Here is a 16,654-nt window from a genome sequence, read left to right on the forward strand (position 1 = left end):
ATGGGGCAATCTACTTCCATAGTGATACTGCCTTGGCAACCCAAGGAGGGGTTGCTATGAGTTGGGTCCAACTCGACAGCACATAACAACAACAACATCCTGTTTGGGGTTCATTGGACTTTTTGAATGCATATATTCTCATCTTTCATTGTACCAGAAAAATTCTCTTCTAACAAATCTTCAACAATTTTTTCTGTGGTTTTATTTGTCTCTTCTTGTTCTGGAATTCTGATTACATGTATTTTATTTTATTTTTTTTTATGGTATTCCACATGAACCTTAGGCTTTCTTCATTTTGTTTTGATCTTTTTTCTGATTGATCCCTTTCCAGAGAAGTATTGAGGTATTTGTCTTCTGTCTCACTGTCTTCCATTGATTCAGTTCTACTCCTTTGGCTGTTCAATGTGTTATCTATTTCTGAAAATTTAGTATTAATCTTCTGAATTTCTATCTCTTGATTTTATATCATTTCTCATTTTTCATTTATTTTGTCATTTTGTTCTTGTATTGTCCTTTGAAATTGTTCTAGGGTTTTCTGTGTTTTCCTCAATGTTGTCAGTGTTTTCCTTGATCTGTCTCTCAATCCATTGAAGGTACATAAATACAATTTTTTGAATTTCTTATCAGGGAGTTCCAATGCTGCTTCTTCCTCTAGGATATGTTCTGGGTTTGTATTCTGATCCCTTGTTTCTCCTGCTTTATCTTGCTTCTTTGCATGGACTGTGATGCTTTGTTGTCCCTGAGGCATTGTGACATTTTTGTGTTTATATTTAATTGGTAATTGTATGTTGGAGTGACTTACTCACAATTTTTGTTTTCTTTGAATGTTATCTATTTAAGCTGGGTACTGTGCTCCTCTACTTACTAGTTGGCAGCACTTACACACTCACCACCTGTCTCCTTTCCCGTTGTCAGCCTCTTGTATGTCCCTGCCGCCCTTGGCAGATGGAGCCTATTCTTAGGTCCCTGGAATCCAAGTGAGAATGCTGTAACTTTAACATCCAAAATGGCTACCACTTTTAAACATTCAAAATGACTGCACCCTGGGTAACTTTAAATATCCACAATGGCTGCTGCTTATAAACAATCACAATGACTGTGCCCTCTGGAGAGCCCAAAGCCCACAGGTCAGGTTGTCTCTCTCCTTGCTATTTCCCTTCCTAGTCATATACTACCAGCACAGTCATCCCTGCAGCCCCCTTGATGACCAGGGCTGATTTAAAGATCAGGTCAATTATCACATCCCAACACCACTTGGAAATATTCAGGCTGTTGGTCCCATCAGAGTAGCTGAGAATCAGCTGCTCTGACTGTCTCCGTGCTCACTGTTTTCATTCAGGTTTTCCACTAGTTGGTGCCTAATCCACTTCTGTATACTTTCTTTCAAAGCTCAGGTCTCTAGGGTTATCTTCTCTTTCTCTGTCAATTGATTTCTCTCTCTTTTTTTTTTTTGAAGAGGTCTGTGTCACTTGTCTGCCTATTCTGCCATCTTAACTGGAACTCCTGCTTGGAAGGTTTTAAGACCCCAGTCCCTACTCACCAAAGTAGGAGGCAGAACAATGTTTTTGTGTACTATGTTATGCCAGTGGGGCTTGATGTCCTCTTTGACGATGGTCTTGAACCAGTGAGCCCAGTGACTCACTCCCTCAAGGTGTTTGGCTGTGGCTAAAAAGTTATTGTACCTTTGCCCCATTAGCTCTATTGTATATATGAACATTCCTATAGCACGTATAAATATCTATGTAGAAATACCATCAGCGAAACTGTTTTGATTACCTGGTGCTTCTCTAAAAGAAGATACACCACAAATGGGATGGCTTTAACAAACAGGAGTTTATTCTCTTGCAGTTTGGAGGCTTTAAATCCAAGTTTAAAGTGCCAGGTTCTAGGGGGCTGGGTGAAAGCCCCTCAACCTTGGGCTTCAGCTCTGCCTCTTGCTCCCAGCCCACTGAAGCTGGAGGCTTTTCTTCACTCAGACAACTGTTGGCTGCTGAGGCTGACAAGCCCAAGGTTGACAAATAAAAAGGCACAGTCCCGATGTTACCAAACATGACAAGCCGCTAATTCAAGTCCATTGAAAGTCCCAAGATTGGCAGAACAATGTTCAGCCTGCTGAACAGTGACACAGCTACATGCAGGGTTCAAGCATGCCATAAACTAGAGGCCATTCCCAAAGTTGCTGCTTATATATGAGAAGCAGACCACATCCCTAAAGTAGCTACTGAGTTGTTTGTGGTAGATCCCACCATGGAGTTGATTGCCAATCTTATCCTGGGGGAATAGCTACCACCAGCTGCCCAGCCACTCAACTAGGCCCAGCCAAATTGACACACAAACTTAACTACCACACAGACTTCTCTATGGTCATGAGTATATTCCCTTTTGCCTACACATACCTAATCAGTTTTTCAGTCTACCTATGTATTCACAGATCATTTTGTTATTACTAATAATGCAATATTGTGTATGTAAATGTATTTACCTTTGTTTTCTATACCTCTTGTGCACTTCTCCATGTCTTCTTTTTCCCTAATGTTATTATGCTGGTCACTCACTTTTGGTATATTGCCTTTTTCTTCACCCAAATTAATACTTGTCTCTTACCTATCTAGCAATTTCCCCTCCCCTTTCCTACCATCCCTGGTAACCAAGAAACAGAGGCATTATTTTAATTATTGTTCTGAAATAATGATTTGAGCAGTATAAATTGCAACATTATTTTTTAGAAATTTTGCACACCCATTATCATAAAGACATATTATTATACTTTCATTTATATTGGATAGTTTAAATACATTTTTTTCTGACTATAAACTGTGAAACTTTAGTCTTTCGTTTTTTGTCCATTAAAATGTTAGTAGGTTAACACAGCTTTCTGACATGTTACTGTATTATAGCAAATATGATGAAACCAGGTCTTAGAAATAAATATATACAGTCCATATGTTTTTTTTTTTTTTTAATTTTTAAGATGGAAAATTTAGGAAAATGAAAGAAGCTGGGATTACTTACCCAAAAAAAAAAAAAAAAAAAATCACCAAAAAGGGCAAGAAGGGGGATATGATGCTTCTTCAGTTTGGTTTTGGCTTGTTGATTGGCTTAACTACCTGGAACCTTGGATAGTAGTTTAGAAGTTAAACCCATTCTCTTATCTAAAATATGTGTGGGCTTTAATTTTATAATAAAAAATACATGTAAATTAGGATGCAGTTTACTGTGGTATTAAATATCTACTGTTTTTGCTAGGTCTGAAACACAAAAGGTCAGTCTGTTTAGTGAGCACTATTTTCTTCTTAAACTCTGGACTCACCCTCCCAAGTAGCATTTTCAGATACCAGTATCATCATTGTAGTTTGTCAAAGTAACTACTTTAAAAAAGAAAGAAAAAGCCTAGTTTTAATTAAATAATAGATTATATGAAGATTTTAAGTAAATTGGAAGTTTCATCTCTAACATCCATTTATGGCTCATTAATTTGAATAGTCTTGATCTTGTGATCTTGATTTTGGAGCAGAACCCAATTCAAAGCCAGATTCAGCCATATAGCCCATAATATGGACCAGGCATTAAGTGCAGTTCTTTCCATGTTTTAAGTAATTTGATCCTTAATCAAACTTATGAGGAAGATACTATTATTATCACAATTTCATAAATAAGGATATATGGACACAGAGAAGCTAAATAACTTATTCAAAGTCTCACAGCTAGTATGAGGAAGAACCAAGGTTTGAACCTAGGTGGTCTGGCTCCATAGTCAATGCTCTGAATTAGTATACTGTAGTTACTGCCTCTATGGTATCAGTCTTGCCATATAGGAGATTATGTTTTCCTAATTGGAGGACATTGATTGATACAATTTTGATTTTTGAAAATTAGATTATATCAACAAATATTTTTATTCTTAGGAATATTTCCATTCTTTGGTTGAGTTTTACATGGCTATTATAATTCTTACTCTTTTATTTATTTTTTAAATTTTTACTGTGATTTGAGTGAAAGTTTACAGAGCAAATTCATTTCTATACAGCAGTTCACATACTTTTTTGTCTCATGACCTTGACTGCCGTTTCCCACAATGCAACAGCTCTCTTCCTACTTCATCCCCATAGTTACCTCTTCCCTGTGCCCTTCCCTTCCATGTCCCCCTGCCCCCCAAGCTGTTTCCCTGTGTATACACAGCCCTTCTATTCTCCCATGATTGAGATCTCCAAGGAGTGTATCTACCTAATGTAAATGTTCAGCTCATATGCCTGTCTTTTGTTTGGCTGGTAGCCACAGGAGTGGGTTTAATTCCAGACCTGAAGAGCAGCTATGGGCCATAGTCTCAGGGGTTTCACCAGCAAACCTGGTCTCCCCCCCCACCTTTTTTTTAGTGATATAATAATTCTTATTCTTAAATCTTTCTCAGAACAGTCCCAGATACATATACGGGAAACTCTTCAGCATTTTTCTACAAATTTAGCATTATTCTACCAATAACAACAACAGCAAAATGGGGCACTAATGCAATATGTATGCTTCTCTCACTACATTTTCTTACTACAATATGTAGAAGTATACCTTTTAAAAGTATATACTTTATAATGTCTGCTTCTCTAGTATTTCCCAAAGCTGCTTACTTTTGGCATCAATGTAAAAATTCAGATGATGTTGTAGACTCAGACCAAAGAAGCCCTAGAACTACAGTAGTTTAAATTGTGTTTTTCATATCTCCGCTTGTGTGGTAGATTAACATAATCTCACTATTTCCTTTGTAAACATACTGATGATACTGGCATAAGGAATACTTGTGTACCTATCCTAATGGCTTGGTCATATGTTTACAAGGTTGGTTGTTTTTGTTTCAAACTTATTTATGAGAGATATATTTGCTATTTCACCAGCCGCTCCTCAGAAGGAAGACTGGTCAATCTATTCCACGGCAATACCACCTCGGAAACCCAAGGAGAGGTTGCTATGAGTCAGAACTGACTCGATGGCAGTGAGTTTGTTTGTTTTTTTTTTTTTTTTTGGTACTTGTTATTACATGACATACTTTAATTATATACCACAAAGCCTGACCATGTGGTAGCTAAGGTTATATATCATCTTGGCTGGGCAGCTGGATGTAGTTATTCCCCCTGATGAGATTGGTAATCAACTCCATGCTTGTTTCCAACTTTCGCATTCCAATCACTGGTAGTTATTAATGCATCTTGATTTTATGTTTGGTCAATTTCAGACTGCAGAAGTTGGTAAAAATCTTCAATTTCTTTGTCTTTGGCTTTAGTAGTTGGTGCATAAATATGAATAATAGTAGTATTAACTGGTCTTCCTATCACGGTCACCACTATAGGAGCTCTGATGGTGCAGTGCCTAAGGCATTAGACTGCAAACCAGAAGGTTGGCCCTTCAAACCCACCAGCTGCTCCGTGGAAGGAAGATGAGGCAATCTACTTCTGTAAAGAGTTACTGCCTGGAAACCCAGTGAGGGTTGCTATGAATGTGTTGACTCGATGGCAGTGGGATATTTGGTTTTATCACTGTTGTACTTCAGGATAGATCTTGAAATGTTCTTTTTGATGATTAATGCAATGCCATTCCTCTTTGTCATTCCCAGCATAGTAGACTTTATGATTGTCTGACTCAAAATGGCCAATACCAATCAATTTCAGCTCACTGATGCCTAGGATATTGATCTTTATGCTTTCCATTTTCTTTTTGACAAGTTCCAAGTTTCCTAGATTTATACTTCATACATTGGATGTTCAGATTATTAATGGATGTTTGCAGCTGTTTCTTCATTTTGAGTCATGCCACATCAACAAATGAAGTTCCTGAAAGCTTTACTCCATCCATGTAATTAAGGTCACCTCTGGCATAGTGCCTATGGCATTTGACTGCTAACCAGAAGGCTGAGGGTTCAAACCCACCAGCTACTCCTCAGAAGGAAGACTGGACAATTTACTTTCATAGAGAAACCAAAAACCAAACCAAACTCATTGCTGTCAAGTAGGCTTCAACTCATAGTGATTTTTCCTTGGGTTTCTGAGGCAGTATCACTACTGAAGTAGATGGCCTGATCTTTCTTTCAAGGAGTGACTGGTGGGTCTGAACCGCTAGCCTTCTGGTTAGCAGTCAAATGCCTTATGCATTACGCCACCAGAGCTCCCTCCGTCTTGGATTGCTATGAGTCAGAATTGACTTGACAGCAGTGAATTTGGTTTTTTTTTTGGGGGGGTCTGTTTTGAGGAGGCGGCTTCTCCAGTCTTAACTGTGAGTGACTTCCAACCTGAGGGACTCTTCTTCTAGCGGTATATCAGAGAGTGTTTCACTGCTATTCATAATGTTTCATTGACTAATCATTTCAGAAGTGGACTGCCACATCCTTCTTCCTAGTCTTTTTTATTCTGGAAGCTCCACTAAAACCTGTCCACCCTGAGAAACCCTACTGGGTTTTGAAATACTGGAGGTGTAGCTTCTAGCATCACAGGCTCATGCAAACCGCCAAAGTATGGCAAACTGACAGATGAGTGAATATATTACCTAGGAGAATATAAGTTGATACACCTTTTTGGAAAGCAGTTTGCAGTGTGTGTCAAGAGCCTTAAAAACAGTTGTATGAATAGACTCGGTAATTTCTTTAATAACAATATATTTCAAAGAAATTATGCAGAAATGGAAAAGCTTTATATACAAAGATGTCAGTGGAATATTATTCAGACATTAAAATTATGTGTATATGATAATATTAAGTGTAAAAAAGTAGAACAAAAACTGCTATGTGCATTGGTTCCTCAGCTATCTTGAGGAAGGGAGAAAACAATGTTAACAGTAACTGTTTTAGGTTGGTAAGATTATGAGGTTTTTATTCATTTTTTCCTTTCTATTTCTCCGATATCTTACAAAGAAGAGTTATTACTTTTATAATGAAAAAAATACATTATATAGTTTTTAATGTCCATGAATTCACCTGTAAAAGTACAGAGTGTGGTAGGAATGTATGTATTTCTCCTTACTCAAAACTAAGCTCATCTCTCACTTCTCCTTCACCCTTCCTCCAAGGTTTTACTGACCATTCTAATTCTTGGCCAGATTGGTATTTTGCAATAAAATGTCCTCAAAGATATTATACATAACCCACCTTTTGTAGCAATAATTACTACTACTAACTTGGCACTTATTATGCAGCTCTCTAAATGCTTTACATTCATTAACATACTTAATCCTAACAATAATCTATTGAGGTGTGTTCTGTTAATATCTATACTCTACTGGATGAGGCAATTGAGGAACCAAGAACAGAAGTAATTTGCTAAAGTTCACAGTCTATGAAGTGTCAGAGCACAAGCAATCTGGTTCCAGAGACTACTTTGTTTTATTGCCCCTCATTGTTATGCTACCTTCATGGTTTTCCTGTTGATTTCTTACCAAACATATACTTCTGTTGTTACACAAATTGATCTATAGCATTAAGGAAAAAAAAAAAAATCTGTTTTTATTATTGGAAGAAAATGTGACCCTGGTACTAAAACCCAAAAAAACACATAAAAGAGAAATTATGGATTAGTCTCATATTCAATCATTAACTATTCAGCAAGTATTTACTTCTTTTAGTGTGTTCTGTTGTTGTTGTTGTTAAGTGCCGTCGAGTCGTTTCCGACTCATAGCGACCCCATGCACAGCAGAACGAAACACTGCCCGATCCCGCGCCAGCCCCACAATCCCTGCTATACTTGAGCCCATCATCGCAGCCACTGTATCAATCCATCTCCCTGAAGGCCTCCCCCTCTTTCGTCGACCCTCCACCCTACCAAGCATGACATCCTTCTCCAGGGAATGGTCCCTTCTTACAACATGACCAAAATAGGTGAGACGAAGTCTGGCCATTCTTATGTTCTAGGCACTGTCAAAGTTATTCTCAAGGTATTCACACTATGGAAGGGAAGACAAATAAGTAAACTACAAGTAAAATTACAATACAAAAAAAAAAAAAAAAAACAGAAAAAACTCAAACCCACTGCTATCGAGTTGATTCTGACTCATAGCGACCCTCATTGGGTTTCTAAAGCAATAAATCTTTAATAGAAATAGATTGCCCCATCTTCCTTCTGCGGAGCAACTGGTGAGTTTGAACTGCTAACCTTCTGGTTAGCAGCCAAATGTCTTAGGCATGGTACCACCAGAGCTACTTCAATTACAATACAGTTTGACATAATATTATGATAGAAATATCCACAGGTGTTCTGTAAGTACATAAGATGGTTTTTAGCTCAAAAAGAGGATGAGGGTAGGTTTCTCAAGGTAAGTTACTATTAAATTGCCTTAAATGAATAAGAATTAGAAACAGCCTGAATGTCTACAATTATGGAATTGATTAAATAATTATGGTATAGCTCTGCAATGAAATACCAAGCAGTCACTAAAAATGAGAATGTAGTAAATATTTTTTTGAGAATGAAAAATGTGTACAACTTATTGTTGAGGGAAAAATTAGGTTAGAGAACAATTTTAATGGTACTTAACTCTGGGTGGTAGGATTTGATTTTTACTTAGTTTAAATGTTCTTCTATAAGCCCCCTGTTTTTCTTTTCAGTAATCATGTATGATTTCAATAATCAGGGAGGAAAATAAACTGCTTTCATTTTAGAAAAACAAATGTGAACAACTGATATGAAAATTGTTTGCAGTAATTGTGGCAAGCAGTAAGTCTTTATATAAAGCTCATACAAAACTAAGAAGAAAACTTGAAGATCCCAATAGGGGCAGGCAGAGAACATGAACAGACAATTCATAACATAGACCATACAGGTGCTAAACATATGGATCATTATTCAGATTCACTTATAATCAAATAAGTATTTTTAAAATTAAATTAGTAAAAGCTGTTTACTGCCATTTATTTATGATAAATAAAAATTAATAGTATTAATAAACTATGGTGCATTCATTTGGTACCATTAAAAATGGAAGGTTATGTAGATTATGGTGCAACTTGGAAATATATAGCATTTGATCAATGTGATGAGGAGTTACCGTTTTATACTGTGAGTATGAAGAGTCAGTTAGGTGCAGGGGGAAGAGCAAGATTGTTCAGGTGAGAATGATCTGTGTTCAATCCAACTGTGCCGTTTTCAAGTCTGTGTTCTTAAGCAAATTGCTTAATCACTCTTAGCTTTGGTTACTTTTTCTCTAAGAATGAGATACCTCTCTGTAAATGGTTTTAAATGTATATAAAGATTCTGACAGAAACAAATACATAGTATGCATTCATTAAATATTTGTTGAAGAATGAATGGTAGTTGTTAAATGCTATTTCTAAAAGGATGTGTATGAAAACAGTCTGGAGGACAATATAGCAAAATTATTAGTGATTATGTTAGCATAAAGGCAATGTGAGTGATTACAGTTCTTTTTTTTTTTTTCATTTTCTATAATGTAGTAACATTATAATTTAAAAAAATTATCTAAACTCATGTTTAACTTCTTTCTTCCTTTCTGGATGTTTTATTGTGGTTACTCTTTGAAAACAAATTTTGAGACTTCATTACATTTTTTCTTTCATTCTTCCACTCAGCTAAACACCTTGGATTCAACCTGGACTCATTTCTTTCTCTGTGCACCTAACTTTAAAGCTATCTGCAAATGTTGCTGGCTTTGCCCTTTAGAATATCTAGAATCCAATAATTTTTCACCACTTTAGCTGCTACCATTCTGGGCCAAATCACCATCAGTCTCTCACCTAGAATATTGCATTAGCCTCCTAATGGTCTCTCTGTTTCCACTCTTGTCCCTTTCCAGTGTATTCTCAAAATACTAGTAGCCAAAGTGAATATAAGCCAGACCATGCTATTTTGCTGCTTAAAACCTTCCAGTGGTTTCTCATCTCATTCAGAGTAAAAATAGCCTACAGATCCCTGTAGAATATATTCCCCAACACCAAACTCACACCTTTCTGACTATTTCCTACTACTTTGCACTTTCTGTTCTCTGCCTAAAAACTCTTCCTGAAGATATTCACAAGGCTAGCTTTTTCACTCCTTCAGATGTTGGCCATTTGTCACCTTAGCAGTGAGATAGACCTTCCTTAACCACCATATTACCCCACTGTCTCCTACCCACACCCTAGGACATCTCAGGTCCTTTCTCTGCTTTATTTTTTCCTATATTATTCCACTTGAGAGGCTGTATACTTTGCCAAATACATATAAGCTTATCTATCTTTCCCAATTAAAATAGCTCCATGAAGGCAGGGATTTTGCCTATCTTTTATTATATTCTTAGCATGTAGCATTTTTGCCTTGCTATGTCCTTAGAATCTAGAATAGTGCCTACCACATAGTAGGTAGTCAGTAAATACTTACTGGATAAATAACATTTGAATTGTTTTATACAATTGAGTTCTATTACCAAAACTAATTTGAAAGCTCTTTGAGGGAGAGTCACATGTCACTTTTATATGCCTCTCATCGTGCATGTTCCCTCATATGCAAGCATAGAATAGTGCAAGGCACATGGGACACACAATTGATGCATAATCAATATCTGTTGCATCAGATTCCTTCTGCCTCTCAGGTTCAAGCTCTACCCCAACTACCTGAGATAGAAAGTAGGCTGTTCTACAGGCAAAATGAATTGATGATTACAGAGTCAAAATAGCACTAACTTTGAAGAAGGAGGGGAGATACTGACTGTGAAGGGACATAAAATGACTCCTGTTTGTGAGTGCTGGAAATGTTCTTTATATTGATCTGGTGGTGGTTCCATGAATGTATTACACATGTAAAACCCCATCAAGCTGTGTATTTAAGGTTAGTGTACCTTTAGTACTTTATTGTACATGGATTATGCATTAGTAAAATAGTTAAAAAAAATTAGTTTGTTCTATTCTTTGAGATGTCCAAAGGAATTTAAATGTTAAATGATATGTTAAGATTAGGAAAGAGTTCTTCATGTTCCTCCTTATTAAGAATTTCTAGTTTTGTTATTGAACTGTTTGTTTTAAATTCAAAATTGAAGTAAAGTAATTTGTATTTGGTTTGTCTTTTGCAGAGTTAACAGTAGCAGAATTTCACAAGAAAATCAAAGAAGCTTTTGAAGTGTTTGACCATGAGTCTAATAATACAGTGGATGTGAGGTTTGGAAATGTTTTCTTTGTTAGAATTCTAAAGTACTGATGGAACTGCTAAAATAGAAGAGGGTCCTTTTCTCTTCACATTGTACCTTGGATTTATTATGTCATTTGCAGTATTTCTTTTCTTGTGCCTTGTAAAAACTTTTTGCCACTATTGGCTCTTATTTTTCATAGTCTGGTGGAAAGAATAGACCTGCATTTCCATTCCAATTTATAGACTATAAAATCTGTGAAGGAAATTAACTGCACTGTAGCTTTTCCAGTGCTTGGCACATAGTTGGCACTCAATAAGTATTTATTTTATAAATGAACAGAACTTGAGTTTAAAACATATAAATGTATATAATGAAGCCATGAATGGCATATTACAAAGAAAGATTAATGATGCTTAAGTAATAGTATTGTACACTTCCCAGTTAAAATAACAAAAAGAACTCACACAGAATAAGATAAAAAGATAAGAGAAAGACATGAATACTAATATTTCTGCAACAGAAGACTAGGAAACAATAGTTTGAGACTAAACAAAAAAATAAACCACCACCAAAAAAAAAAAAAAAAAACAGGCAAAAGGTAAAGGAAACTACTACGTGAGCCTAATAGAAATTATAGGATACATGTCATATATTTATCAAAGAAAATAAAAAACCATTCTTCTAGAAGACCAGGCTAAATGAGGGTTATTTGATAGGATCATAATCCCAAGACTCAGAACCTAGTTCTTTAGGTTTTAGCATTGCCGTTAGTTTTAGAGGCCAGCAAAGCAGTGGGAAGTGATTTTAAAATGGTACTGGAAAGGAACTATTTGATGTTTATATAAACCAGTGCCATCACTTCCAGTGCTAGTCTTGTGAGCTAGTGCTTTAAACTTGAGCTAAACTGAATAAATTATATCAGACTTCATCTATGACAAATTGTAACTCTATGTATTCTTTACTTCCTCATTCCTGAAGCTACAAGATATAACTCCAGGTAGGGAATGCAATCAGTTTCATTACTTTCTAGTAACACTTTATAAAATTTTATTTTATACCTCAACTATGTTTATGGGCCCTACTACAGTGGATGAGGTGGGGAATGGGGTCCAGCACCTTTAACTGTAGTAGGCATTATGTGAACCTTGGCTCAGCTTTTGCCAAGGGAGTATGAGAGCACTATGTGGGTTTGCAGTGTTGCACAGGGCTAAGTGTTCTCTGTTCACATCACATTTTATGTGGATGACACCCAGTGGAACATGGTATCCTTACTGTGAGTATCCTGGTAGGAAAATGAATGGTGATAGGATTCAGGAGGGACCAAATATATGAGTGGCATGTGACTTGACCTCAGACCTCTCACTGAAGCTGGAGGGTTCTTCTGGGAGCAGAGGAGAAAGATATTGATAGTGAAGTCAGGCAAAGTAAAAGAAAGACTAAAACCCAAAAACAAAAACCAATTGCCATCGAGTTGATTCTGACTCATGGAGACCACATGTATTACAGAGTAAAAATGAGCACCATTGGATTTTCTTGGCTGTAATCTTCATGAAAACAGGTTGCCAGGACTTTCTCCCACAGTGCCACTGGGTGGGTTTGACCCATCAACCTTTCTATTATCAGCTGAGCACAAACTATTTATGCCACCCAGGGACCTAAGAGAAAGACCAGTATAGCTTTATGAGAAAGAAGGGGAGAGAAAAGAAATCAAGAGTTACTTAAGGACTGCTTTCTGACACAACAGCAGGAGTTGTTGAGTGCTAGGGGCTCATTTTAACTAATTTATTTGTGTGGTAAGAATGGACATCTTCATTTTTGGAAATAAGAAGTTAAGTAGTGTGGTCAAGGTCACGTCAAGATTTTTTTAATTGCAAAGCTTTTGCTGTGTCACATTGCCCCCATTGTCCTTTATGGCTTAGCTCCTCCCTGTGGACTGTCTGGCCATAGCAGTGAAAAGAGAAACTCTTTAGTGATGTAGAACAATAATACAAGGCCTTTTTGGTAGAAGGGTCAATTCAGGAAAAATGAATGTGTTTATGGGCTGCATCTTTTCCCATTAAAAATGAAAGTAATTTTACTGAGTCCCAGACTCAACATGCATATTTTACAACTGAAATTGAATACTTTATTGAATAAAGAAGGTCCCTAAAAAAATGGTATTGTTTTTAACATTAAAATATTGAGCATATATGAATAATAGCAAAATGGATGGATGCAATCTTTATTCCTTACATTAATTTATATTTGTTGTTGTTGTTTTCCATTGAGTCTGCCCTGACTCATAGCGACCCCTCCTTGGGTTTCCGAGACAGTATCACTATGGAAGTAGGAATGCCCAACCTTCCTTCCGAGGAGTGGCTGGTGGGTTTGAACCGCCAGCCTTCTTGTTAGCAGTTAAGTGCCTTAGCCACTATGCTACCAGAGCTCCTATTAATTTATATAATGATGTTATGCTGCTGGACTCATTGCTACTCTTTATAAATGGAAAATTAAGGACAGAGAAGCAAAATGATTTACCCAGGATCATGCAATAAGTTAGCAGCAGAGTTGGAATCCAAATTAGTTCCTTCTATTCTGGGCAGCATTTTCCAAGTCTTTGCACCTGCCCTGAGCTAGGCACTGGGGGTACCATGATGAATGTGGCCTGTTCTTGGTTTTTGTGGCCTTGCTTTCTCTCCATTTGTAAAAACAGTTAATGTATCTAGAGTTTCTTTTGATAGCTGATTAAAAGTGAAGGTCTAAATAGACTTTTTATTTTTTCAAATTGCTAAACAGTTTATTTTGTTTACTTCTTGAATTGTTAGACTGTTTAAAAATACGCTAAGTTGGGTCTAAGTTGAGCCTTGTATCCATTGTATTACCTTTTAGTCTTATACAAGTTCAACACTTTTAATTTTATCAATTTATAAGATGCTTCAAAATCTAATAGAACTAGTTTCTATTACTCTTCTCTTTTTTTAAAAAAATAAAAAATACTGCATTTTTTGGTGAAAGTTTATGCAGCATATTAGTTTCCCTGCTTTTCTTTTTAAACATTTTAATTAAGAGTTGAAAGGGGTATTCTGTATAAGACTTTAGTGGTATAAAGAAGAGTCTTTAAATGGAGTGAACATTCAAAAGACGGAATGGCTTGGTTTGGGCAGGGAGGGGAAAGCTATTCCAAGTGAGGCTTCCAGAGTATTTGGCTGTTCTTCCCCTAATGTTTGTTATCCCTCAGGTGAAGGTATGGTACTATTTCCCTTAAAGCGTAGACGTAGGCTACTTTAGAGGTAAGTTTATGGTGGTTATCATCACTGCCCCTTTCTTTTGTTTCATATGAATTGAAATATTTAATTTGCAAATTTATCACATTAGATCGAAAATAAATAAATAAATAAATTACCAAATCCAGGGCCATTGAGTCAATCCATCTTTACAGAAGTAGATTGCCCCATCTTCCTTCTTCAGAGCAGTTGGTGGGTTTGAACCACCAACTTTCTGGTTAGCAGTCAGATGCCTTAGGTACCATGCCACAAGAGCTCCTTAGATAGAGAGTAACAACAACAACAAACAAAACCAAACTCACCTCCTCCTTGAGTTTCCAAGGTGGTATCTCTATGGAAGATTGCCTAGTCTTCCTTCCAAGGAGTGGCTGGTAGGTTTGAACCTCTGACCCTCTGATTAGCAGTTAAATGCCTTAGGCACTGCACCACCAGAGCTTCCTGGATAGAGAGTAAATCTGCTGTATTCTGGTGTACTGACTGCAGCAGCCTGTGGGTGCCTCATCACATGGGCCCCTGCTGCTTTCTTTATACCTATGAGGGGCAGCCCTGGCATCTGGAACCAGGCTTCCTGAGTTTCAGTCCTAACTTTATGACTGTGGGTTGCTTCTTTATCTACTTTGTGCCTCAGTTTTCTTATATATTTCATTAATTGGTTTAAAGAGATGTTCTCAAAGTGTGGTTAAGGGATGCCTATGTGTTCCCAAGACCCTTTCAGGGGCTCTTCAAGTAAAAACTATTTTATTAAAATATCTAAGGCATTATTTGCTATTTTCATTCTCATTTTTTCACCAGTGTATATTGGAGTGTTTCAAAGGCTTTATGACATATAATATTGTAACAGATTGAATGCAGGAGCAGATATGTGAATCCTGTGGTCTTCTATTAAGCCAGACATTACAGAGACTTGCAAACATGTAAAATAATGCCATTTTTCTAATTAAATTAATTTTTGTTTTGGAAAATAGTTATTTTTTAAATAAAAATTATTTATGTAAATATAGTGGATTTGTTATTCATAAGTCATTTAATAAATAAATACTTTTAAGATTTCAGGTTTAACTTTTAATACAGTAAATATAGATAAACATAACCCATATAGACAAAACCTCTTTGAATGTTTTGGTTTTTAAGAGTGTAAAACAAGTCCTAAGACCAAAAAATTTGAGAACCACTGTTGTTAGTTGATTTTTAAAGCACTTAAAATATTGCTAGGAAAAATATCAACTATTGTTATTATACAGAATTATATAATAATTTCTATAATTTAATAATTTAACTAACATACATTTATATATTATTATAGAAATCATTGTTATTAGTATTCTAGATATAAATAATTTAGACTTTTTTTTACCTAATTAATCTCAGTTAACAATGTTGTATTGTACCTAATAAAACCCTTATAAAAACTTCTCACTTAGTTCTATGTATTCTATATTGATCTTTTAAATCCCAAAGCAGTTCCTTTTTTCTTTTCTGTTTTCCTGTGTAACAGTTTTTGAAAACTAGCATGTTGAAAAACATTGAGGCTAGTTTTCAGTATAAATCAGAAGTATTTTATTTTGCTTTATACAAAGCAAAGATGATAATATGCTTTAATTTACATACATTTTATCTGCTCTGTGTTCAGAAATCAATCAGTAAAATTGATTGAAATTAAAATTTTGAGGCAATATAATATATTCATGGGATAAAATTCTAAAAGTACAAAAATTTATAGTGATAACTGGATCTCTTTACCTCTAATTCATGGCTATTCCTGTTTCCTAAGACAAGGGCTATCACAAGTTTCTCTAACTCTTTCAGAGGTAGTTGTATATACAAGTATGTGTATTTTTAATACAAGTAGTAAGATACTATATAAACAATTCTGTACTTTGCTTTCATTTACGTGGCAATATATCTTGAATATGACTATATAATAGTCATTATTCTTTATTAATGCATAAAGAACTTCTTTATTTCCTATATGGGTGAAATGTAATTTACTGAGTCAGTCTCCCAGTTTTGGACATTTAATCTGTTGCCAGGCTTTTGCTATAATAATTAATGGTCTAGTATACATGTCATTTTATAAGAGAGAATTTTTTATTAGGATAAATTCTTGGAAATATGTTACAGTGCATGAATAGTTTTGGTACATGTTGCTATCTCACTTTAGTATGAGTAAGGAACTCTGGTAGCATAGTGGCTAAAGCACTTGACTGCTAACCAGAAGGCTGGTGGTTCAAACCCACCAGCCACTCCTCGGAAGGAAGGTTGGGCAATCCTACTTCCGTAGTGATACTGCCTCGGAAACCCAA

At 36.0% G+C, this 16,654-nt stretch overlaps 1 protein-coding gene across 1 annotated transcript in view; it reads left to right on the forward strand.

The window, feature by feature from the left end:
• EFCAB2 (EF-hand calcium binding domain 2) overlaps positions 1-16,654 on the forward strand; it is a 312,984-nt gene that overhangs the window by 59,666 nt on the left and 236,664 nt on the right. The window contains exon 4 of the mRNA XM_007949158.2: positions 11,032-11,116. Within this exon, the coding sequence (XP_007947349.2) occupies positions 11,032-11,116 (85 nt within the window). The remainder of the gene's footprint in view (positions 1-11,031; positions 11,117-16,654) is intronic.

This window comes from Orycteropus afer, unplaced genomic scaffold, assembly GCF_000298275.1.
Source record: "Orycteropus afer afer isolate SDZICR_OR568_19922 unplaced genomic scaffold, OryAfe1.0 scaffold00239, whole genome shotgun sequence".
Classification (NCBI taxonomy): domain Eukaryota; kingdom Metazoa; phylum Chordata; class Mammalia; order Tubulidentata; family Orycteropodidae; genus Orycteropus; species Orycteropus afer.